The following is a 25805-nucleotide window of genomic DNA, read 5'->3' as shown; positions in this document are numbered from 1 at the left end:
TTTCTGGCTGGGTATGCAGTCTGTCTATCTGTCTTTCTGACTCTCTCTCTTACTCCTATTTCCTTTGAACCCATCACTTTTTGAATGAGATAGAACAAGTGAGGTTCTGCTCACACAACAGTGGTTTGGGTTTTTTGTGTCAATCGATATTTTTATTGCAATGTGGAAATCTGGAAATACAGATCTGGAAATACCATACATGTGGTGTCTCTGTAAGAAGCAACAAGAAAGAAAATGTAGGTTTATACACAGATTCTCAGAGTCAGCAAGGAAAGCCTGATATAGGTATCACTCTCTGCCCAAGAACAGATAATTCCAAAGGAAGTATGGAAATGATACTATGTGCATCATGGACTCAGAAAAAAGCAGATGTATCACTTCTAAAATACAGTTGGAATGAAGTGGAACATCAGGTTTTGGGAGCCAAGCATTTGTCCAAAGAATGGTTTCACTCTGGTTTTGCTCAGCTGTACCAAAACTATCAGTTCTATACTGTTCACCAGCACAAAATGTGCTTAGGGACCAAATTCATTGCTGGGTGTCAGTGATATAGATGAATGGCATAAGTTTAAGCCTTGAGCTGGCTTCAGTAACAACACATTAAGAACTTGTAAAGTGCAAAATGTGCACATTGTGTCATATGGGACCTGCAAATTAAATAATTGTTTCATAATGTAAAGTGACTTACATCTGGTTTCTACAAATCTGTGTTGGACTGCAAAAAATTAAGTCCCATAGATACCTTCCCTTCATTAGAGATGTGTAGATCATCGACAAAACTGGGTTGTTTTTAGATATTGCTCATTAGATAGATTCTCAGATTGCCAAGCATGACTTAACTCTCAACTGGGGACATGAGGTAATGAGATTTAGAACTTTGGGATGAAATATAAAAACTTCTCACATATTTTCCAGGAAGAGATTCTCCAGAAGTATTAATTCTGTAAGTAAAACTCAGCTAGGACATGACCTTGCAAGCACTGTTGAGTAACTGCACTTAAACTCTCATGAATAAACACAGAGAACAACTCTCAAGGTCTGGTTCTTACATTTGAAAACTGTGTTTTACCTTTGGAATATGTGGCTGTATTTACCAGACATTTTTAGCTCTGAGCAATATACAGTAAAACTATAGCAATCGGATGTCAAGGTTTTCCCTTGCAATCCCTAAGAACAGGACTTGTCATTAAAGTTCCCATATTGGCCTTTCTCTACTTTGTCTATGGCAACAAAAGGAAACAAAACTGAATACGAACATTGTAGAAGTAGTTGTATGGTCCTGTCCCCTTCCGTAGCCTTCGGTGGAGTTAGGACCCCAGCCTTTTGACTGATCTTTACAAAATGCGTTTCCTTGGAGGTGCCAGTCAGAAGAATCTTGCTCAACATGCTGCATCTCTTGAAGTTGAGTGAGTATTTTAATTAACATTGCTCACAAATATTTGTGATCAGACTGAGGAATGTGTGAATATATATGCTTCCAGGGCTTACAGATTTGTTTCCTTGCATGAATATGTCAAAAATGTGTAAATATTTAATATTGAACTCTAAAGTTGACAGTTATATAACTAACCTGCAGGGACAGTATCTTTTTTTTTTTTCTTCTTCCCTCCCCGCCTCCCTGCCGGAGTCCTTATATAACTCACTGATGTATCACAAAACAAGGAATTCTCATACTGTTTTCAAATAAGTATCCCAAAATCACTTTTAGTGACTATACAAGCACCCTAAACCTGAAATATGTGTAGAATAAATACCTCATGCTAGTAAATCCCTTCTGCGTGGCTGGTCACAGAAAAGAATGTGTTTCTGGAGCACCCAGTCTGACTTACTACAAGTAACTAGAAAATGTTTTTCACAGTTGAATAAGTCCTTGGAGAGTATGCGAGAAAGACAGAAAGCTTGATTTTTGAAGTTCTGGTAATTTCTGCACCTCTGCTGTTAGCTATGGCTCTGCGGTGACACTTTGAGCTTTGCCGGGCTGTGGGCTCACTGCCTTGTGCTGTGCCCTTCCTGAAGTCATTCGACATCTGATGATGGATCATCACACAGAGGATTTGGGGAAGGAATATTGGTACTTCAGTAACTGGGAGTCGCTCTTTGGACTAATTTTGTATCAAATGGTATGCTGCAACATGGAATTTGTAAAAATAAATATTATGGTATCTGTTACAGTGTAAAAAGTCTTGTTAAGGAGGGGAGTTTATGATATTTATTGCATATTTTTTTGTTATTGTTCCTTTTCCTACCCAACTGAATAAGTTTGATAAAATAAGTAACATCACTTATGGTGTTAGTAACAAGAGCCTAGCTCTACTAATGAAAAAGCTGTAACTTAGAGCTGCTCAATTTGCTTTAATAACATCAGTGCTGGAGTTGCAGCTTAGGAAAAATGTCTTTACAGAAAGTAATTAAATAAAAAGTTTTTATCATGGGAACTGTTGTCTTTCTGATGACAAAACCAGTTTGACTGACTAAAAAAATTACCTCTGGGGGCGTTAGGAGATTTTCCTGGGGAATTTAAATGCCACAAGGTATTCTCAGCTTAAAAATAGAAATGTGTAGGTTGAAATGAGCAGCTGAGAGGTATGTGCTGTAGGTTGGGACTTAGGAATACAGATGTTCACAGATTTTTAAAAATATCCTTTTTCTGATTTAAAAATTACCATGCTGCAGCTTAAGACTGTATGGTTTGTAATTATTATCGTTATTCTATTCAAAGTGACTTTAAGAATCTCCTCATAACTATTGGAAATCTTAAACAGATATTCTTTTTAGCTGCACAGTGCTCGTATGCTTCTTTCTGTATTTGCCCAGATTTGGTTGATATTATGAGAAATGCACATTGAAATGGTGTTCCTGACCTTAAAAGCTTTCCAGTTTCGAACAGGACATGAGCCTGGTGATCTGTCAGATGATGCTGTCTGGCTATTTGCAGCCTTTTCCTTTTTTTTTTTTCCTTTCCCCCTTTCTGGCTTTTACCAAATTGAGATGATTAATAACATCAACCAAATTATTCTCTCCTGCCAGTTACAGTGAAGTTTCTTGCTTACTGTCTTTCCGAAATGCTTTAACCTGCTCCTGTATATCTTCCTCTCCTTTCTCACCTTCCCCTTTTGGCACGAGTGTATTGAAGTCTTTTCTATCATACAGTTCCCTTCCCTTTTAATATCCTAGGCCTTGCTTTCTTATATTTTCTTTCTAAAACCCTAGATAGAATTAAAATACTGCTAATGCAGAGTAGGCTTCTCAGGCTTATTTTGAAATTACTGGCAATTAAGTGCGTGCTTCAAAGGGTCCAGCACAGGCTGAGTGCCTGGGTATTTGCTCAGCTTTGCAGGTTCTTGGGCAGGTTTTGTTGCCCACAGCTCTTGCTCCCAGGTTGCTCGCAATCTCTGATGAGACAGAAACCCAGGTTGCTGCGACTTCAGATGGACTGACTACGTGTGTTGGTTTGAATTACTTTCCCATTCTCTTTTTTCCTGAATCCTCTTTACCTTTGGGTTCTATCTTCCCTTCATCTCCCTTCAACAGAAAACTTTGTCGACAGTCTTTGCTGACCTATTTCTGGTCAGATTTCAAGCCTTTAAAATTCTGTTCTCTTTCCACAAGTTTTTGGTAATGTACTTTTGAGATATTTTATGGAGGACACAATCATATTAGTCCCCTTTTGTATTTCTCAATGTTCTTTGAGGCTGCACTGTCAACGTCCTCCCACGCCTCTGTGGGGGGTTCGGCTCACCTGTAAGTCCCTGCACACTCCTTTGGAATAAGCTAATCCATTTTATAACTTCATCTGCTTTTTCTATGCCAAAGGAGTTACAGCCCTTTACATTCTTGACTTGCATTCAAATCTTTATAATCTCAGTTTCAAACTGAGTATGCATTTTCTGTCTCATGAGGATGAGACTTTGGGGAATGACATACACATGGCATATGTTCATAGTATATGGTAGAAAATAACTTCATATTGAAAACTTGTTTACTTTTTTAAAATTGAATTTTCTGACAGATAGGACCTATGTTAAATATAATTTTAAATAAGTACTTCACAATTCACTGTCTTGGAATAAAACCTTACCACAAATCACATATGGATATTAAAAATTCTTTTGTGATGCTTTCAGTCTATGCCTTTCAGTAAAATCTCAGGCATATTTTTTGGTAACATTGAGAGCAAAGTACTATCTTGTGAAAGCATAGCAGCAATCTTGGACGTTAACTCGATCTTTTAAAGCTTATATGAGCATTCTTAATAAACATTAGATGCTTTAAACTATATTTTGCTGCTTAGGCATGTTATTATTACATCATTTGTGTGTCTTATTTATATTCCTTATTTTCCCCTTATCTGTAAGGTCAATACTGTGTCACTCTGTGTACTACAATAAGGACAACAGATAGTATTAAATGTATTGTTAAGAAGTATGAGATTTTTTTCTCCAATGAATATATACAGTTTCTTCCGGTAAATTAACATAAGGATTTCTAGAATTTCTAGAAAATCCTGTGTGATATAAAGGCAGAAGAAAAAGAAAAAAAAATTGTTTTTCCTCAAGTATATAAGAAAGAATTCTATAAACTTATACCAATGGAGATGCAAGTTTCCTTTTTTTTTTTTTTTTTTTCCCCTGTTAAAAGTAACTACTTCCAAAATAGTTTTGAAGCAAGAACACAACATAGTTCAAGAAAATGTCTCCTGACAGATAGGTCATGTCTTGAAGGGCAGGTTGCATTTTTAAATCCTGCTTCTCTGTAAACCTCTGTTTAAACAAAAAAATCTATTCTGAAATCTTACTGTTGTAAGACCCAGATAGTTATGTACTCCCTCAAAGTTGCCAGAGTTTATTCCTATAATGAGAATGATGTGCACATTTTGCATTAATTTATCTAGCACTTTTATCCTATTTCATTTCTGTGGAACTGTAAAAAGCAAAGACAAAATTCTGGGAAATTCTGATGATCAGCTTGGTTAATCATTTAAAGAGCCTGGGTTTAGTTATATTAGGCTAGATCCACAGAGAGTGCAATTTCATTTCTGAAGTGTTGTTATAAGTATCTACCTGCAGATCTTAGATATTCAAAAGACTTGCTCAGCTGCTGCTTGAACTTGGAGATATCTAGTCCTTTATGTTCAAACTCCTTACATAGCAGAAATTCTACTTCCTCCTAACCTGAAACATACTGATAATGAAGCACTGTTTTTTTCTGATAGCTTAGGACCACCATTCATCTGACATGTGGGATTAAATGAGGGAATCAGCTAGAGGAGACAGGAACACACGTGTTCATGGTGCTTAGGAGAGGACATGGCTGGCCCGCCTGCAGGCTGGGGATCCGCAGGGCAGGAAGATTCCCATTTGTGTAGTATCAACCTTTTTGTGGTCTTTAAGATTGTGGTCCTGAGTTCTGATCCTTTGAGAGAGAGGGGGAAAAAAAAAAAAAAAAAAAAAGAATTTGTGCCACCCATATCCTAGTTGACTATTTTAGTTTTGAATCATGTTGAATAGAAACAGTGGGAGCTGTCTGCTTCATGCCACCTGTCCACCTCTCTGGGTAGATTTACCTCTTAGTCTGTCAGATAACCTGGACCAATGGATTACCGTAAGAAGCAACACTTGTAGTTTTACAAAAGCCAGATTGAATCTTGACTAATAAGGATTCTAAAATCCATAAAGCAACTCATCATTTCTTCCATCCATCTAAAAGACTAACTTCTGGTTTTCACCATGTCTATCAATTAATTTCTCTACTCCTGGCTGTCACCCCAAGAATTCCTTCCTCCCCTCCAAATACCTTTCCTCCATCTGAATTTAGCATTGTCTGATTGAGTGAACAGAAAATAAAGTAAAAGTATTTGAACTTTTGTTGTTGCCATTGGGTTATGGCAGGATTTTAAAAGTTAAAATCACAAATTGTTATTCAGTGCGGAAGCTTGTCAAATTTAGGGACACTTTGCAAGAGCTTGATCTAAGTTCAGTCTGTTTTCTCCAGATTTTCTTTCACTCTTACAAACATTTTTTTCAGCTGTAAAATGAAGAGTGAATTATGTTCTTTGCTTGTGCATAATCTATGAGACAGGTAAACACAATTCCTTTCATCTTAATGATAACATCTTGTATTATTTACATGCTATGTTAGATTATTTTTTCTGGTTATATGAACATACTAGGAATGTTATTGTTTATATTAACATGGAAATCAGTTCTGAGAACATATACACACAAAATTAATTTCATTACTCAAGTTAATGAATATTTTTATTTTTTAACCTGTTTTTCTGAGTGAAGGGGTTTGTTTTTTTCCTGAAAGGACACAGAAATGTTACTCTCCAAGCCATTCAAGGTACAGTGTGTTAGCACCGAGTTCAAGTGCACCGACTAGCTGTTGTTTTGTTTCTCCGACACATCTCTGAGGCAGTGACGAGGCCTATTGGTTCTTTGGAATAATAGCAATGGCTTTCTTAAAACTGGTAGCTTTCTGCTGTAGAGAAGAGGATATTCTACTCATCTAATATTACCATAAAGTTTACACATGTCCAGAGCCATAATGGGATCCCTATAGTGGAGGACAAAGCACAGCTTGTGTCCTTCAAATGGGTGATTTTTTTGGGGTATACTGATACAGCTCAAACTAAAAACTTGTATTTAAGTATTACATAATGTTAATTCTTGATTTTGTAGAAAATATCATGATGTAAATTATCAGCAATCCATATGCAGAAATCAAAGATTTTCAGTGAAAGCATAAGAAGGCATGCTACAGAATAAAGTAAATAAATATCACCCTAGTGGAAATGCCTAAAACCACCGAAGAGCTGAGCTGCCCTCCTCTATGGGTCAATCTGCATGTTACTGTTGTCAGTTAACCTGGACGAAGGCATCACCGTAGGAAACACCACCTGTCTGTACTTTTGTATGAGCTTGGCTAAATTTCAACCATCTAAAAAGGAAATAAAATCAGTCTTTGACTGTGGCTAGGCCAGACCGTGTTTCTTTTGTGAGAAGTCGGAGAGGAGGTAGGCTGTTAAAAAGAATAGGATATTCATGATACTTAATTCTAAATCATATCTAATGAAAAATGAATAGTGAATTTTTGTTTTATATTTGCCAAAACAGAATTACTTGTACTAGGAAACCACTTAATACAAACAAAGCAAAAGTGAATCTACTAATTTGGAAAAGTAATCTCAAATCTAACATAGACCAATTAAGACAATTAAGGTTAAACAGAGCAAAGTTCATTAGTCCTTCCCCAAAGTAATGTTCTGCTGAAGGAAGAAACTGAAGATGTGGTTTGTAAGTTGCATTTGCGACTGGTTTTAAGTAGCTTAAGGTACTGAATTTACAAAAGGTTACTTAATTTCTTTCTTGGTTTCTTTAGCAAGGTTCTTGTACTGCAGGTGAAGGTTCACACAGACCATCAGTCTAAGGGCATCCCTGCTAGGAAAGCCCCTTCTCTGGGGAGTGTGCTTTGCCTTCCAATTAGGTTGAATCTAAATTTAAACTACAGAGAACATTGGTAAAAACTCTGTTTATTTTAATTTTCTTCTGTTCACTTAGTGGACGTTCAGTCTCATCTTCCTTCCTTTGACTTTTGGTGATTTTGTTATTGTTCATATACAAGAGTAATTACTCAGCTGGTTAATGAATTTTGATGCTTGTGTTACAGGGAAATCTTTGTAACTTAAAAATAGAAATCAAATTGCTTGTTAATTCCCTCTAGTGACAGGTGACAAATATACCAAAATTAAACTTTAGTCATAGATGGAAGCAAGACACTTGCTAAATTGCTAAACTCCCTGGTACCTGGGTGAGATGGAAAAGTGATGTCAAATGCCTACCTAGTTCTATTCTTCATGAAAAATTAAAAGATTTCTTTTCTCCCTCCCCTCAGTCACTCGGGAGAGGAGGCTCTGTTGTTCAGAGTGAGTTCTTTTTTTTTTTCTCTCCTGTCAGTTGGGATATCTCTGAATTGTGTGATTCTAGTATGTGTACTTTGCTGTCCACTATTATAAACTATCTTTTTTTAGGCCTTATTTCATCACAAAGGAGAGCTATATTAGTTTTATTTTGTGAATACTAGCTGGGAAATCTATTTAAATTTTAATTGCATATTACTTTGAAATAAATAATTAGCAGATGTGTATAAAGCAATTCAGAATTAATACATAGAATGTATTTTTTTAATACTGTTTTACTTGTGACAAAAATAATATAGTTCTATAAGCATGCCACTACATTACTCTGTAAGGAAGAATGATGAATTAATATTAGGCTATTATTTTTACTCAGAGTTCCCTAATACATTTCATTATCACATCTAAATACTAATATACTTAGTTCATCTCAGTATTTTTTATAAGCAAGTGTTGCTTATAATTGCATTTGGTTGAGAATATTTAGAAATTGTATTGTAAACTATTTCTTAAATCTGTTTTAATTTAATTGGTTCTCTTCAATTTTAATTTAATGCCACTGCTTTGCATTGATTGATGTTACTCATTGTTTTAGTCCTTCTTGTTACTTTTAGTAAGTCCTTATTTCTGGAAATGCTTGATGACTCAGGTGAAGCTATCAACCCGTCTCTTAGATAACAGAATTAGTGCTGCCTTTTTCTGTTTATTTAGTTTGGGTTTACCAAGGATAGCTTGTTCAGTTGAAAAATTAAAAGATCTACAAGTTGTATTGATTTGTTTTCTTTCTCTTTTCCTCAGACATCTTTATTTCTACTTTTTCTCTATTCTGCCATGTTTCGTTTAGCAGACAGTACTTCAAAAAGCAGCTATATTCCTTAACCTTGTTGTCATTTCACAGCAAGTTTTTCTTCTTGTGATAAACATGATAAACCTGATCTTCACTCGGCTGAATGATTCTTACATTGTCTTTGCAGGATGCGGTACTGCAACAGGAGGAGCTGAAGATGAAGGTGAGGCTGAAGCTGGCTGGATTGAAGGTGCTGCCATCCTACTCTCTGTTATCTGTGTTGTACTTGTCACTGCCTTCAATGACTGGAGCAAGGAGAAGCAGTTCCGTGGGCTTCAAAGCCGTATTGAGCAGGAACAGAAATTTACTGTTGTCCGAGGTGGACAGGTTATCCAAATCCCAGTGGCAGAGATAGTAGTTGGTGATATTGCACAGGTGAAGTATGGTAAGTTCTGTCAACTATATGTCTACTTTTCTGAGCTTTATTTGTTCTCCTTTTCTTTTCTAGGAGAGTAGACTCACTTCACTGGAAGTGATCTAAAAGAGAATTATGTGATGTCATTATTGTCCATGGTAAGGTAACAATTTGGCTGTTAGAGCAAAAGGAGAACTTAAAGATACTTGCTATAAAATTGCACTAGGTAATTAATTTTATTTTTGTAATCTTCACTTCCTTTCACTGACAAGGACAAGAACTGTTCATACAAAGGTAATTCTCTTTCATGGAGGATCACACTATTTGGAATTTTTGGTTTCTGTCCAGTTAGGAATAAGAGGAAGTATTTTTAAATGCTCTGTGAAAGGGAATTGTGCCTGTGTGCTGACCTGACTTGGTAGGCTGCTCCAGAGCTATGGATCCTGTAAGTCCCCCCAGATCGGATGCTTCTAGTAGGTGGTTGCCTTATAACTATATGCCATAAGGAAAGCCCTATGCTCCAGTGAATGGGAGGACTTTTGCAGGAACTCTATGTACTCTGTGTTTGACCAAGCTGGCAAATTCCAGCAAAATGCCTGTTCTATCAAGCATCAAGTTTCTCCTGGACTTAGCTAAGGGCTTCCTGAGAGGGGAAGGGGAAAGGGCAGCTTGAGTGTTTATTAGCCACTGTAAATTCCTATGAAGTCTGATAGAGAAACGTTCATGTCATGTTAGGAAGGGTACTCCCCCTGCCAAATCTGAGTGATTATGATGTTCATCATGTGTTAAATGTGATGCATTCTGGTTCTGGGATAGCATTAGGCAAAAAAATATTTGCAATACAAAGGCCCTTCCTTATAGGTTTGCAATAATATGGCTAATATGGACAGATATGGTAGTAGTTCTTTCACTTTTGCTTTCATTTCAATTGTTGTTAATTGTGATTTTGTAATAAAAATCAGTACGTAATTATAAAAACAATCTTACTAAACCGCTGTGGTTTTCCATTACCATGTTCTTGCTGAAAGGTGATCTTCTACCTGCCGATGGGATATTTATTCAAGGAAATGATCTTAAAATTGATGAAAGCTCTTTAACTGGAGAGTCAGACCAAGTCCGCAAATCTGTTGACAAAGACCCAATGCTACTGTCAGGTAAATGTGCCTGAATTCTTGCTGAGTTATCTTTTATGCACTGCTTTGTTCATGTTTTGTTTTGTTTTCTTTTTCCACACCATCAGGTTTTGGTAACCTAGATACAACTGATCATTTGAACACAGACACTGGCCTTGTCTATTTGTCATTCAAAGGACGTGCTATTGTTTTTTGACTGAAAGCAATTGTTTCTGATCGTTATACTTATTTTTTAAAGTGAGAAAGTAATGAAACATTTTCAGAGGAAAAGGAAAGTATCACTTAGGGAAATAACAACTGTTTCAATTCATTGTATGCTAGTTTTAATTTAACCATTAAATTCAAAGCCTTTTAAAGTCTCTTTAAACACTTTCTTTGTGTTTCTGTGTGTATACTAGATACAATAGAAAAAGAAACAATGTGCTTAGAAGGAAATGGATATACTAAAATATTGTGGGCTTGACTTCTGTGGTAAATTCAAGTTATATTTAATATTTATATTTTATAATATAACTCCATACAGTAAATCAGTTAAATAGAATATGATTTTTAAAATTCTAATTAAGATAGTTTCTAAATAGGTTGGTTGTCAATAGATTCCAGCTGGGACGTGATCACAAAATAACAGCCTGCTGATCTCATAATCATCATCAATGTGTTATAACCTGAAACAGTCATTTTCAAATACGTTTGAACTTTTTATTCGTGGAAAGGATTCTCTTTGCTGTCTGGTTGTACAGTCAGCCAAGAGTCATCCCAAATAGAATACTCATGTTGCAATGCAGCAGGTAAGTACGCCTTCCTGCAGAAATCCTGCCCCCATCCTGCCTCACTGAGCTGGTGTTTCCCAAGCAACAACTGTTGGGAGATGCTTTGGCTCAGAAGAGACAAGTAGCAACAAGTAAGGATGTGAAATTTTTTGATGAATTAACAGTGCAAATCCTTTCCAAACTTAAAATCAGATAATTAGTTCACTGATTATGAGATTATGAATGTTTATTATGTAAATTATGGAATTGCGGTCTGGTAAAAACCCATCAGATTTCAGTCAAAAGGTGGCTACATTAACTTAAGATGAAGAAATTGCTAATGTTATTTGTGGACTTGCCATTGCCACGGACTATATGTTACAAAAGACCATGTTAATTAATTTTAAATTTAGCAAGTTTCTAGCATCTTTCCACCGGAAACTGTATTGAAAATGATTTTTGTCAAAAATCATGACACACAAAATTCCTGTCGCTTCTGAGAATAAAACAGCAAAACAAATGTCTTTTTCTTTTTTAGGAAAAAATTTCCTTTTGTTTCTTTAAAAATATGCTGGGTTTTATTTGTTAAATGTTTTGCTGCAGTGTCTCTGCCAAATGTATACCTTTTGTTGTTCATGTTGTAAACCCCCAAGTTTTTCCAAGTTATGAATGTCTGAAAAATGTGTTCGTGCAAGTTCATTACAGACTAATAAATATTAGTGGAGTAGCTGCAAACTCTGAAGGCTGCATTTGTGCAGAGAAAATACAATGAAGAGCTCAGCATTTGCAGGCAGCTCACATATAGAAATGCTGAATAGTGGGGACACTTCTGAATTCTTGGTGTCCCTCTGACTCCTTGATGTACCATAATTTAAGGAACTGTTCTGACTTTCATGAGTGATGTATGAAACTAATGACTGTTACTTTTGCTAGATTTACAATAATATGATTTATCCTAGTAGTGCAGATATTTAGGCTTAACTTGATTGTAGTTTAAGAATTCTCTTGGAGATGCTTTCCAGTGTGTAAACAGGGAGGCCTGCAGTGATATTTTGAGGAAGGGTAGCTCACTGTTGCTATTCATAACAAAATTTTTAATCCAGTGTTGTCCTTGAAATATTTGTCCTTTTGGTTTTTTTCCATTTCTTTTTTCTTAGCTGATAGTTGTACTGTTTTGTAAATATAACTTCATAACTAGCATAAAATTTTCATTTTAAAGAGATAGTTTTGATAATATTTTCTTATAGAAACTTCTATCATGAAATATCATAGACTTCTATCAACTAAAATATCCTGTTGTTGAATTCTAGAGGTTTTCTGATTATGAAGTTTCCATTGACTTGTGTGCTCTTTACATATTCCTAAATTGAATTAGAACTTTTTGAACACCCATAGATTTCAGTGGTGGCTGTGAAAAAACATGAAAGTATTGCCCTGAAGGGCATGGTGGGAAGAGAAAGGGAAAACAATCAAGTTAGTTTCGCTTTCCCAAACCTCAAATTTCATTGCTATAAGGAGACAAATTTGTCTTTACGGTTTTATTGCAGAGTTATATAAAGTTTATACTCTTTATTTTTTTCTATTACTATGTAATCTCTATTATGATTACAAAGAAGTTGAAGAATTAATGTGATATTTTAACAAGCACTATATACACCTTTGTTCCATACTTACAAATTTTTACTCATGCTGTGTTAGAAAATCGCTGAACTCTATTTGCTCAGGAGCAGAGTTGATGATCTGAGATTCTATCATGCAAAAAACTACCTTCTTCCATACATACAGTGCAAGGTTTAGTCCTAATGGTGCGGGAGCTGATGTGCCCACTGGAAATTGTTAGTAGTCCAAACCCCGAAAGCTTGGAAACCACCATGTCTTTCAGGGTGGATTTGACCTGGTTTAAAAACTGAGTTCCTGTTGCATTTTAGCCTAGACCTACATTTTTATAAAACTTGTTTAAAGAAAAAAAAAAACAACCCAACAAACCAACCCCCTGCAAAAACATCAAACAGACATTAAATTTTCCTCTTATCTTTGCACCTGAAGACATCAGTAAGTTATCTCCAGGTAGACTTTTGGAATTTAGACAAATACAGTCAGGATGTTGCTTGCCACTGTTCTCCCTTAAGCATCTGTTGGAAATGAAAACAGTTTGGGTTTGACAGAGGAATAACTGAAAAAAGGTAACATTTGAATTGCAGCTACGGTTTGTTTTGTGAGTCTAAATTTGGTGAAAGATAAACACCCTGAATCGGGAGGTATTATTTTCACCATTGGCACCTGAAACAACATTTTTAATATTCAATCAGTTTCAATGACATAATTAAACTAAATGAGTTTCTGTGCTTAATGTCCTGTTTAATCATCCAGATAGTCATTTACTGTACTTGAGAAGCAATTCTAAGGGTACAAGTGCTGACTAAACCAGATGGTTCATTTCCATCTGTATATAGCACATTTGGTACCACCTAGGAAGGCAGACGTGGAAATACAGACTCTGATATACCTGAAACCAAAAGAAGGAGCTTCTCTTCTATAGTTCCACTGTACTTCTGTCTAAAACATTTTCCTTCTTTTAGTTCTTTAACAGAGGTTTGCATGCATGATGTAGCATAAGCCATTGCATCAAAAGTCATCAGCTTAAATGAGACTGTGGTGATGTTAAATTTCTTTGCGATGCGCATGTGCACGTATCAACCAACAGATGAAGACAGCTTGGATAACCAAACTGACTGCTACTCAACTGTCTTCCTTGAACCTGACGTGCCCTTGAAGTCTTGTGTAGTTCAAAGTTCGCAGAAATCCATGATTCCTACATACAGAAGTTTTGAATATGAGTCTGGCCTCAGTATTGCACACAGTGAAGTATTTTGGGGTAGCACGTATTATAATAGTTAACATTGTAAAAAATACCTTATGAGGCTTCCTGTTTAAAACTTTTTTCCCAGGTATTTAGATTAATTTGATGAAGGTATGAAAGAGTTACATAGAGGAGCTCACCTAGTGTAGTTCTCACTGAACTGAGACTCACAGAACATTACTTTATCCTAACCTAACTTTTACAAATGCATATTTCTATCAATGCACAACAAGGATTTGAAACAAAGTAAACAGAGCTTATTCAAGAACAAATAAACAAAAGAAATCTCTTGGTCATGGTGCTTTGTTAGGTTTTGGAAATAAAAAGGAAGCCCGATTAAGGAATCGGGTCAGTTACTGCCTGGAGAAAAATAGTTCTGATTCCGTCTTAATTCCCTGCCAGAAAATATTCTAAGCTAGGCTTTTAGCACTGCAGAAATTTTCAAAACCAAGCAGCTGACTTCAAAAGTTCCAAATTATTTGGATATGTTGAAATTACTTAAATTACTTGTAAATTAGTTTTTTCTGGAAAACTCTTTTTTTTTTCTCCCCCCTGCCCCATACAGGATATTCTGATGGTTGGTTCACTTTATTATTAACTTCAGTTACCTCTTAATAATTGCAGTGACTGAAACAGCTGTTTAGAGATGCTGATAGAGAATTTTTGTTTGCTGAAAGCAGCAAAACAGTATAAACCCCCCAAACTGGCATGCTCTGGTTTTCTTTTCTTGTTTTTCAGCCCTATTTCCAATCTATTTCACCAGTACTCTTAATAGATTTGGGAGTTTCTGAGCAGTCTCATGTTTAGTTGCATTTTTGTCTGAAAAGTATGTGCTGTAATAGGTTCCTTATCTGTCTAATCTGTTCATCTCTTTTCTTACTAAACTCGACTTCTTCCTTTTCTATCTTGGAATATTCACCATTTATCAACTTCAAATTAAATACTCAGCATGTGAAAAAATGTGTTTTACTAATACTGAAAAATTACTCTTGAGAGGGAAAGTAGTCAGCAGAACTGTTCAACATGAAGTTGAAATACATACTTAGTGTACAGATAAGTGAAAAACATGCATTCGTTCCAGAATTTCATTTATATAACAATAGTTGATTGAAGTCATAGCGCCCATTTCTTTATTCAAGCTAATGTAATTATAATACCATTTAAATGGTGAAATTGTCAGAGTTAGGTGGAAGGAGGTTCATCTCTTTGGTTTAGCTTAGATGCTGAAGAATTTTTCCAATATTACTAGTGGAACATAATCTGATGATAAATTAGTACCTGCTCTAAAAACATGCTTTTGTATGCACCTTAACAGTTTTGAGTTACATTTTACAAGACTAATGTTAAGAAAAAGCTCAGAAAGGTGTTTCAAGTTAAGACATTTTTGCCCCTTCCAGGTGTGGAGAGGTAAGCTTAAAATCCTTCAAAACAAAACATAGGAATACTAAAAGCAAGTTCTTAATTAAAATATATTTTAAATGGTGTTACATCTTAAAGGAGGTTCCTCTAAATATCTGAGTTAAGTTTCAGACATTTTCTGTTTTGTCTGAACCAGTACAACCAAGCGTATTTTATTTGTAAAGGTCTTTTCTGTTCCTTTAGCCTTGAATGTAACTTGATTTTTGTTGTTTGGGTAGCAGTCCTAATTTTTTATGTTTGTGACATTTTTCTCTATCATATGAAAGCAAGCAAATGACTTTTTAAGGAATCAAATTTTATCTCAGAATGCCATAGGAACAGTTCTCAATGTACTGAGAAAGTCTGATGCCTTTTTTTTTTTTTTAAATACATCTGACCATTAGTGCATTTTTGTTTCTATTTGGCTTATTTCTGCTGAAATTTTCTTAGTGTTCTGATGAGATATTTATGCTCTGAAATTAGGTTTAGTGTTGACAGATGTTCTCTCTGTTCTGTGTTTCTGTTTTCCTTTTAAGAACATGAGAAATTTTGGTTATTTCGAGAAAGATCTTTTGATTATAAATAGATAGTTGCATTGCTTAGTATGTTCTAGGACAGCAACTGGGTGAGCAGTAATAAGAAAATGGGATTTTTTTTTTTAAATGTGTTGCAAGGGTGTGTGTGTATATATATATATAAAATATTGATCTGTTTAAGGACACAAGTCCATATATCTTTCCTGTTTTCAGCTTTTGAGATAACTCAATGAAATGAATATATGTAGATGAGGATGAACCCAATAAATGTTTTTTAACAAGGGAGGGAGAAAGAATCTTTCCATGACCATCCAGGTTTAGTAGATCTGAATGCCCAGTAAGATTCTCCGTGGTAAATTAATTATATTCCCCATTTGCTCAATGCAACAGGCTCACAATTCAGTTGGTTAAAAGCCATTTTGCTGGAGTTTGCAGAAAGCTTTTTTGAAGATTTCTTTTCTTTTTTACTATGGCTTTAGGTGTGCCCTGCTGTGGTACATTTCAGAACTACAGGCATCAGTGAATGACTTCACTTTAGTTTTAAAATATTGAGTGGTAGTTAATGATGGTAAATGTTGGGTGGTAGTTCATGATGGTAGTGGGTAAGTGATAGGGGCAAGACAGTTGAGAATAAGCATACGAGCATTTTTACCTCATTAGCTGCAGAATTGTTTAGGACAAGTCAGTTAATGACTCTACCTAATTCATGCTATTACAGAATGAATGAAACCATGATGTTGTCTTAAATAAGGTATATGGAGAACATTACATTTATGGAAAACTTAATAATTGTAAAGCAGTACAATGTAAATTTTGAAGTTAGGTGAGGATCTGAGGAACCATAGATTAACACCCAACAACGAATAGTAGTTTGTCACAAATACTGCAGTGACAAGGCAAAGAGTAAAGTGAGTATTATAAGCAGTATAATTTTTATTACCACAATGGTCAAACTGTTTAGTTGATTCTTTAGTTGACTCTTAAAGCAACAAATAGCTTCAGAAGAAGTGTAAAAATTCTTTCCCTCTCCATGCCTCCCCCGCTCCCACAAAGGAAAATGTGATTACTGGACTATGTTCTGATTCCATCTGGACTCATTCTTCTGATGTCCCACAGCTGCAAGTCTGGAATAATACAGGTCTTAAAATATAGTTTATTTAAAACTATAGCACCTAGGATTAAAAACAGTTGTTAAATAATAGAATACTTTCTGAGCAGGTTCTAGTTAACCATGTGCCCATCCATAGGTCACCTGGAGGTATAAATCCGTGTTTGACTTTTTTGTATACAATGATTTTTTTCTTAAGGCTAACAGTTTGTGTGTTACAGTCTGTTTTCATAGTTTCCAAGCTAATTGCTTCTTCAAATACAGGAAAGAGTATTTAAAAAACCCCAAAGCCAAGTAAATTTTCAATCACAGCTTGCTCTGTCAACTCTGTGTTAAGAAATGATTGCTTTTCCTCTGTGTTCTCACAGTGACTTACACTTAATGGGCATAACATAATTTTCTACTACTGAAGGATAAATTATAAAGTCTATTTCAATGAAAAGCTTTATCTATCAGTAGTTTCTGGTCATTATGTATTTGTTTTAGATCTGTTTCATAGGAGCACATAGGATCTGCTATATATCTTTTAAATTTCACTACCTACTGAAGACATCTCTCTTCAAACACTTTAAATATTATTTCGTAATGAACTTTTTAGGTTAAGACTTTGTCACCATATGAAATGACAAATTAGTCATTTGATGCCACCCTTGGCATATTTGTTCCTATGTTTCAATAAGCTTCAATAAGGGTTTTTTTAATAAGCTTTTAGTAGCTGGCCTTATATACATGTCATAACAATAGGTTGTTCTTCAACTTCAAACTTTTTTTTAGAAATAGCCAGCGTGTAAATACATAGACTGATCTTTTGCAAATCCTCTCTCATAAAATTTTCCCCAAATGTAAATCAGAATACTTTTGATCATTTCTAGGAAATTCTACTTGTTTATGTTTCCACAACTCATAGAAAAAGATTTCTAAGAGGCTGTGATCTTTGATGCACCTGACATTTGGTTCAATATAGGAATAAGAGCTGTAAATAAACAATTTCTATAGAATAAAGCACAAAATATTTCTCAAAAGGAATTTACTCAATATAATGATAAAATTACCTCGATAAGCAAATGATCCTTCTCAGTCAAACTTAATGTACATTTTGATTTGTTTTAGAGTAATAGAAATCTCTCATACTGAATTTGTTTTCAAGTGTACGCCAGATTCTTCTTGCTATTTGGGAACCTCCTGATTTAATTAAACATCTCCTTGAAGATTTTTCTCTGTATTGATTTTTCAAGTTTGAAGTTGTGAAATTGTCTTAAAAAAATACTTTTTTTTCTATGCCTGTAAATCAACCATCACTGAGGTAGATGAGAGAAATTGCACACATATTTTCACTTTGTTTATGTAATAGTATTCCATGTACAGTCAGTGTCATCTTGACTAGAGTCACAGAGGAATGTTTGCAGAACTCTGAAAAAATTTTTTCAAAGTTACAATAATTAACTGTGTGAAGCTATCTTCCAAGACAATGTAAACTTGGTTAGTGACAACATTTCTTTTAAAAAGGGAATCTGGTGTGTGCAGTTAATGGGTGTGCAGCCTAAGATTTGCAGTTAAGCATCCATTCTTGGTTGAGAATAATATAAAACAATAGGGATTATTTTTTGTATGTAATTATATTGGCCTCAATATAGATTTTTAAAGTGTAACAGATCTCTCTTAGTGCTACAGTAGAAGTCTTGCATCAAATATTTAATGGTTGTTCTTTTTATTTTTTTAGCTATATGTAACTTATATTGCATATTTTCAGGTACTCACGTCATGGAAGGCTCTGGACGGATGCTTGTAACTGCTGTGGGTGTGAATTCTCAGACAGGCATCATCTTTACTCTGCTAGGTGCTGGAGGAGAAGAAGAAGAAAAGAAAGATAAGAAAGGTAAATTTCACAACACATAAGGATGCTCCGAAGAAAGCTCTTGGGCTTTGTGTAGCCAGAGCGCTCCTCCATTCTTGACAAATAAATATGATTTTAAAAACTTCCTTTTTTTGTATACATTTTTATCATTACATGTCACACAGAAAAACAGCAAAAGCTGTTAACCAATAAATACATTGGATAACAAGATGTTTTTCCAGTGTGAAACTGCAGGCTCTCAGTACATAATTAAATGCAAGGGAATACATGGGCATACTCCCATCTTTACATAAATCCATACTCACCTAAAATTCGCTAAGGTTTTGCTCTTGTGCATTTACCTCTATATAATATTTTTTTTTCAGAAAACAACAACTTGGCCATGGAAATAGCGTTTTTCTTTGAGCTTCAAAAATAAAACAAAGATAAGATGCAGCTTTTTGCTAGCCTAGTTGTTAAATGTCAGTGACTGGCTTTAGAGGCATTTTAATTTCTTAAGGTGTGAAGGTCAAACTAAGAATAGTAAAAGACAAGAAAGTAACAGTAAATGTTAGCAGAGAGTTTAATTTTGATGTCCTGTATCAGTTAATGAAATCAAGAAGTCTCTTTAGATTTTTCGCCTTATTATACTGTGACGTCATAAGCAATTGCTAACTTATGGGTTGCACACTAAGCAGAAACATGATTTAATGTGTGTCCTTTCCAGTTTTTGTTCATACAGTCTTGTAAATTGTTCAAGTCTACTTTCAGAATTTTGTTCCAAGTTTGTTCTAAGAATATTTATCTTTTAGACATAATTAAGAGCCAATTAATGCAGGGGTTTTAGATATTTCCACTCTTTTTAGTGGTTTTTACTGTTAATAAAAAAGAGTAGCATAGCTTTGCTGACCATTTTACTTAGTATCTGTCAGGCAGTGTGATTCCACCTTTTTTTCATTTCCATCCTTTTAATTTGAAGCTGCAGATAGGAAGGCTAAATTCAAATGGTTTTCATGACCTACAATTTCCATTTCTGAACATGTTCAACAAGTGGTTGCGCTTGACTCCGTGTTTCTCTGAGGAAATCCCTTTTTACTTGATGAAAGACTTTATGAAATGTTTACCATTTCAGTTCTACACAGAAATGCACAATACCTGCTAGGCATGGTAAGTTCTAGGAACATTAAAAGGAGAAAGACCAAAACTTCCCAAAGTAAAACTCTTCGTGTCAGACAAGTTTTGAACAACACCTTGCTATCATTAAGAGAAAGACTCCTGGAAACAGACTTTTCAAGATCTGGCAGCATCTGTTTTGGCAGTGTCTAAGGGTATCGTGGGTGAGAAAGAGCAACTTCAGGACCTGTTTGCAAGTGAGAGCTGTCTGCCCTGAGGTCCTTTGTGTAACTGGGGTGGCCTTCTCTGTGTGTTATCTCGCTCAGGACACTGGTGATTCTCTCACGTTTCAACATGCATAGCCTTGAAAGACCAGGAAAGAGAAAGCACAGATGGCAGAGTAATGCACTGCACTGTGGTCGTAACTTACTACCCAGAGACAGAGGTTCTTACAGAAGCGTGTAAGAACTTCTTGTGCAGACACTGAATCTGAGTATAGCTACAATACCACGAAAATTCCTTGAAATTTTCTAATGTCGCTAGCAGCTTTCTGCTAGTGCAGTGGAGTGCCTCACAGAGCTAGTAGCAAACTGAGGCCCAATCTCAAATACTGTACTCTTGTATATAAACCTGCAATTCTCTGAAATCCTGCCAGTCATAAATGTTTGTTTCAGTCTTATGTGGGTGTGTGCTTTTATCGTTCATTAACATTTTGTAAAAATCATCATACAGGTGTGAAACAGGAGGATGGACATCAGCTTCCAGGTAGAGTAAGAATTGTACCACATCAAATGAAAGGATGAGGCTTTTAGCCAGCAAGCTTTGGTGCAAATCAGGGTTGAACTAATGATTAAAATAATTGTCTTTGAATCAGTCCAGTTAAAGTAAAGAATTATTTCAAATCAGCGGGATTGTTTGTGGCAAACATTTAAGTGTGCACGCATTGTTGGTGTTGCAAATCTTAATGTTACGCTTGAATAATCAGTTATTCTCCAGAAGTAAATTACAGTATATTAAATGTTGGAATGCATGATTTGCTGTTAGCAGTTCATGCTGTGCTGGTTAGTATGAATATCCAAATGGAATAAAAAATAAGCATGAGTAACTAAAACAGTTTAAGTTATTACCATCACAGTAATCAAATTTGCAATTGAAATTTTCATGAATGTAGTTACACAGGGTGTGTTTTTAAATCCTGTATGCTGTTTATTTTCTTCTCCCAATTTACCATTTGTAAATAAAACAAGATCATTTTTCTTGAATAACAAACCAGTACAGTGTGAAACAGTCACTACGGGTCAAGTACTGAAGAAGTTCAAGAGCCTCAATCAGGATTCATTATAGGACTTATGTGTTCTATTCTGAACAATTAACCAACAGAAACAAAACAAAACTTATTTTATCTATTATTTCTAGAGACTAATTTTCTGAGCTCCAGTATAAAAAACCATAATAAAATAATAAAACCTTCTTCGAGTTTTTCGCCTTCCTATTAGGAAAGATTTTGTGACCAATTTATCTAATATGCCAATAATTGCTGAAAACAGAGAGGATTTTCTTTTCTGATACTTTTTTTCATTTCACCACAAAACAGGAAATTACATAATGTCTATTATTTGGATTTGAAATAACTCATTATTCTCCTCAAGACTATATTTGCCATTTCCACATACAATATTGAAAAGTCTAATGTTTCCACTCAGATCAATGTGCATATTAACTAGGTTATGGCAGGACGTAGATGAAGCCCATGTTAGGCTGGGATGTATCAGCAATAATACGTCATAATATGCAACATTACATAAAATACAAAATATGTAATGTTGTCTATGCTATGTAGTATGCTGCATGTTTTAAAACTACCCATGCATTTTGTATATTCATTAACTCAAGGGAAATATTTCAACCATTTTAATATTTGCATAACATTATGTTAAAGGTAAAAAAAGAAAGAAAAAAGGACCAAAGCAATGTACATAGTACTGTGTGCAGTCAGTTCTCACCAACTGTTAACTTTGTTAAATGTCTTTCGTATTTATTTTATTCTTCTTATTATTCTTATTATTATTCCATGTATGAGTTTTTGCCTTACTTTGCAACACCTTTGTAATGACATTTTGCTTTGGAAAGTTATGTAAATTAATTTTAAACAGATTGATTTTGGAGAAAACAATGCCATAGTATTCCATAAATGTTTTTTTGTTTTGTCATGTTCATATTGTTATTATTATTATTTATTGTTTTTTTATCCATTATTGCTCAGTAGATTCTTCCCATCCCTCCTCCCACCCTCCTTCAGCTACAGATGGTGCAACAGGTGCAAATGCCACTGATAATGCAAATGCCAGCTTAGTCAATGGTACGTCAAGAACACGTAGCTTGTTTTATTTGATAGATTTCTCTCCTGACTATATAAGATTCCCTTTACCTTTTATGAACTGCACAGATGTTGTATGTGCATGTGATTACCCCCTGAGAGATCCTACTCCATAAACTCTGTAGTAGCTTATAAGAGATGCCACAAAGATGCTGTGACTTATTTAATTTATTCACACAGAATTTATTCACACAGAATGGGAGAGGAAGAAGTAGGAATTATGAGGTATTTGCCATTAATTAAAACTGCAATTCAAAGGAACCATTAAGTAAGGCTAGTTTCAAAACTTCTGAGTTGCCTTTACATGAAGTTTTGCTGTAAAGCTGTTTCCATATTTGTCAGCATAGACCTGAAGGACAGCACTATGATAAATGGATTACATCCTCTTTTCTTCTGATGTGGCACTCTCATAAGTATTCATGTAGTCTTCATGTAGTTCTGAGAAATAGTGCTGGGATCAGGAATCTGGCTGAATTTCAACTAACGGTGCTTTAGGAATAACTTTTGCTGCTTTGAGCATCTTTTTTGGAAGAGACTGAACTGAAAAGTTATGTCTGTGGGTATTTGTGTATGCCCTTAGATAGTGATCATCTAGTGAGCCTACCTGTATTTACTAAAAATAATAATAATAAAAAAAATAAAAATTACTGTAGTCAATTTTGACTGTCTCTTAGTACAGATTCTTGACCCCACTTCTTAGCATGCAGATATTTCAGTATCTCTTCTAACAGTCTAATTCCAGTATTAAATGGAATGGGTCAATATTAGTCTAGGCATCAGCTGTATTTTTCTGGTAATCAGATACGTTAGTCTTTATTTGCATAGAAACCTTTCCCTCTTGTACAGCACCAGTAATACTGACAAAAGTAATTCTACTTTTCATTGTGTTAGTGATAGAAATTTTTTTCCATGCAGTTCAGTAGTTGTTGCATTATGCATGTGAGACTAAAGTTTAAACAAGTACTAAGACTTACTAGTGTAATATCTTATTTAAAACAATGACATAGGAAATCTTTAAGCCTATTTTTAAATAATTTTATTATAATTTAAAAGAAATGTATAACCAGATTTAAAACTTTACTCCTGCATATTCTAAGTTTGCCGGAAAACTACGATTTACAATCCCTACATCTCACTGCATGACAGGAACTTGTACCATCCTGGTTCCAACGCCCCAATTTCAGATTCCTTAGAGACCAAGAACCAGGAAATTAATGATGAATATTTCATTCCCCATTCTTTATGCTCTATAATTCTACTCTGTTGTGTGTAAAACAAACATACACATACAACAAAGTCTTACCAGATACCCTCCTTCAATCCCACTGGAGACTGCAGTATTACATTTATGCTCAGTCCTGCAAGTTACTGAGTACTAAGTTGAGCATCTGCTTAAATGCTTTGCTGGATGAGAACCACTGCTCAGCAAGATGCAGAAAGGAGTCCTAAGTTGTTCTAACCCGGTCTCTCTGTTAGCAAGTCTTAGTTGCCTGGTAAATATCTGTTGTGTTTGGTCTTAATGCCTGAACTTAATATGGAAATTAAGTTCCAGGGGATACTAAATCAGTGTCTTACGTAACTACGTGATTTTCCATCATCTTCTCTCCCATCATAAACAATAGTTACTGCCCCTGTTTATCTTGGAGTTGAGAGATACATACTCAATTCTTTTCAGTGCACAAAGCATAGAAGTCAATTTTTTGTGCAGCTGAGTGTGTTTTTGCTTTTAACCCTTCTGAGGTGAGGCGGTTGAATTAATTCTGCAGATCTCTGATCAACATGAAGAGGAGATACTTTCCACAATTCAACTTACCTGACATTGTGTTCAGAGGGGAACTGAGACTTGGCAAGTAGAGTTAGAACTGAGTGCTTTGAAATTGTCTGGGAAATTGCCAAAGTTTGGTTTCTGTTTATACTATACATTTTTCTAGTTAGCAGTGACAATGAGTTAGAGAATACTTAAAATGTAGAAATTTTTTTGAGGGCAGAAAGGAAGGCAAAAAATAAGTTCTAAAGCAAGGAGACCAAGTTCATGTAGATACTTTTTTGATCCAGATGGAATGAACTTTTTCAATAATGTCTGAGAAGTCTCCCTGAGATGTGTCTGAAAACAACTTTTTTTACCTAAAGTCTAATACCTCTGTGTAGACAATACCTTCAAATAAGAAAAAAAATTATATACTTGAGTAAGTACTTAGCTCAGGAAATGCTATTTCTTGTTACGTGAAAATCAACACATTACCATTTCAAATAAAATATTGTTATTGTCTTAGTTGTCAATATATAGTTGACACAAAAGAAGTATTTTGTTTTCAGTCAGTGAGCTTACAGTGATAAATTCATACAGGTTTGTGATACAGCCTGTTTGTTATCTGCTGTTTCGAAGGAACTGTTGTAAATTCTTTGGGGTTCTAGTAGTTAGGATTAAAATATATAATTGTTTGATGGTCTCTTTGTTAAAACCATGGACAAGATGTTCAGTTTTTAAAAGGTTACATGTTAAGGTTATAAGCAGATGGGAAAATTTTACAGAAAGGTAGTAATTCTTGAAAAATTGTCTAATTTTAAAGTATGGTATTTAGAAAGGGTAAATTTTTAAAAGAAAATATGGGAAGCAGCAATCATTGTTTACAGCTTGTTTACAGCTTGTTTACCCCAAATTTGATTTCTTTAGAGAAAGGAGTGCTTATCATTGTCCAGTAAAGCACTACCCGATTCCTAAATCAGGATTTCCATGTTGGGTTGTTGGGGTTGTTTTGGCATTTGGTATTCAGAGAATTTGTTACTTAAAATTATATTCTGATATAGCAATACCGTACCAGACTCAGAGAAATGTCTGAGCTGAAATACTTCACATTTAATGTTCTGTCAGTTCTGGCGTATGTACACTACTGTTCAATTCCTGCAAAGCAATTTGCAGTTTTAATATATTTTCGAGTATTTTCTGAATTGTAAATGAAGTTATTTAGAAGGTGCATAGAAGAATTATCTAAAACTTCCTATTTGATACAGTGGAATCAGATTTATTCTTTTGCAACTAATCTGTGTTTTACTAATGCATTGGCTCTGACATCACACTGCATGAAAGAATTTCTAATGATTCACTTCAGATATGTTTGACGTCACTTTTCTCCCTATATATAGATTTGCAACGTGCGTCTGTTCTAACTAGCTGCACGATATAACTGACTTGGCATGAAGAGGGCTATAACTCAGTTCTATTGCAAGATAAGACATTTTGGAAAACCACTAGGGTATTTTAAATTTTTTGCTCCATCACGGCACATGAGAACATGACTCGATTAGCTTCTTTGGTTGCTTCCAAGCAGTTGCTCCAATGTACAAATAATCTCTAATGCCAGTGACAGGTCTTTGTTATTCTGTCTCATTGACTCTTCATAAAGGGCTGGGGGAGGTAAAGGGAGTCTTTTCTTGCAAAGTTTATTTGGAGAAGTAACTGTCTTTTGGAGTAAGAACTTGGGCAGTAATGGTGCCATGGGTACATTCCAAAAGGCAGAAATTTTAGTAAGGCAAAGGCAAAATGCAAAACATTTTATATTCAATTTCAAAACCTTCACAG

General features: G+C 35.0%; 1 protein-coding gene across 25 annotated transcripts in view; it reads left to right on the top strand.

Annotated features, from left to right (window-relative positions):
* ATP2B2 (ATPase plasma membrane Ca2+ transporting 2) overlaps window positions 1-25805 on the top strand; it is a 441356-nt gene that overhangs the window by 322215 nt on the left and 93336 nt on the right. For 14 of the 25 annotated variants that reach the window (XR_003920764.2, XM_029996153.2, XM_029996154.2 and 11 more), the window contains 5 exons: window positions 8890-9147; window positions 10146-10271; window positions 18652-18777; window positions 20581-20613; window positions 22112-22207. Coding sequence is in view for 24 of the 25 variants with exons in the window: in XM_029996153.2 (XP_029852013.1) it covers window positions 8890-9147; window positions 10146-10271; window positions 18652-18777; window positions 20581-20613; window positions 22112-22207 (639 nt within the window). In the remaining variant the exon portion in view is untranslated. The remainder of the gene's footprint in view (window positions 1-8889; window positions 9148-10145; window positions 10272-18651; window positions 18778-20580; window positions 20614-22111; window positions 22208-25805) is intronic. The other 11 variants (XM_041118871.1, XM_041118870.1, XM_029996176.2 and 8 more) reach the window with 6 other exon arrangements.

Source organism: Aquila chrysaetos, chromosome 20, assembly GCF_900496995.4.
Source record: "Aquila chrysaetos chrysaetos chromosome 20, bAquChr1.4, whole genome shotgun sequence".
NCBI lineage: Eukaryota > Metazoa > Chordata > Aves > Accipitriformes > Accipitridae > Aquila > Aquila chrysaetos.
The sequence above is the reverse complement of the archived record's forward strand: the minus strand, read 5'-3'. Positions and strand labels throughout refer to the sequence as shown.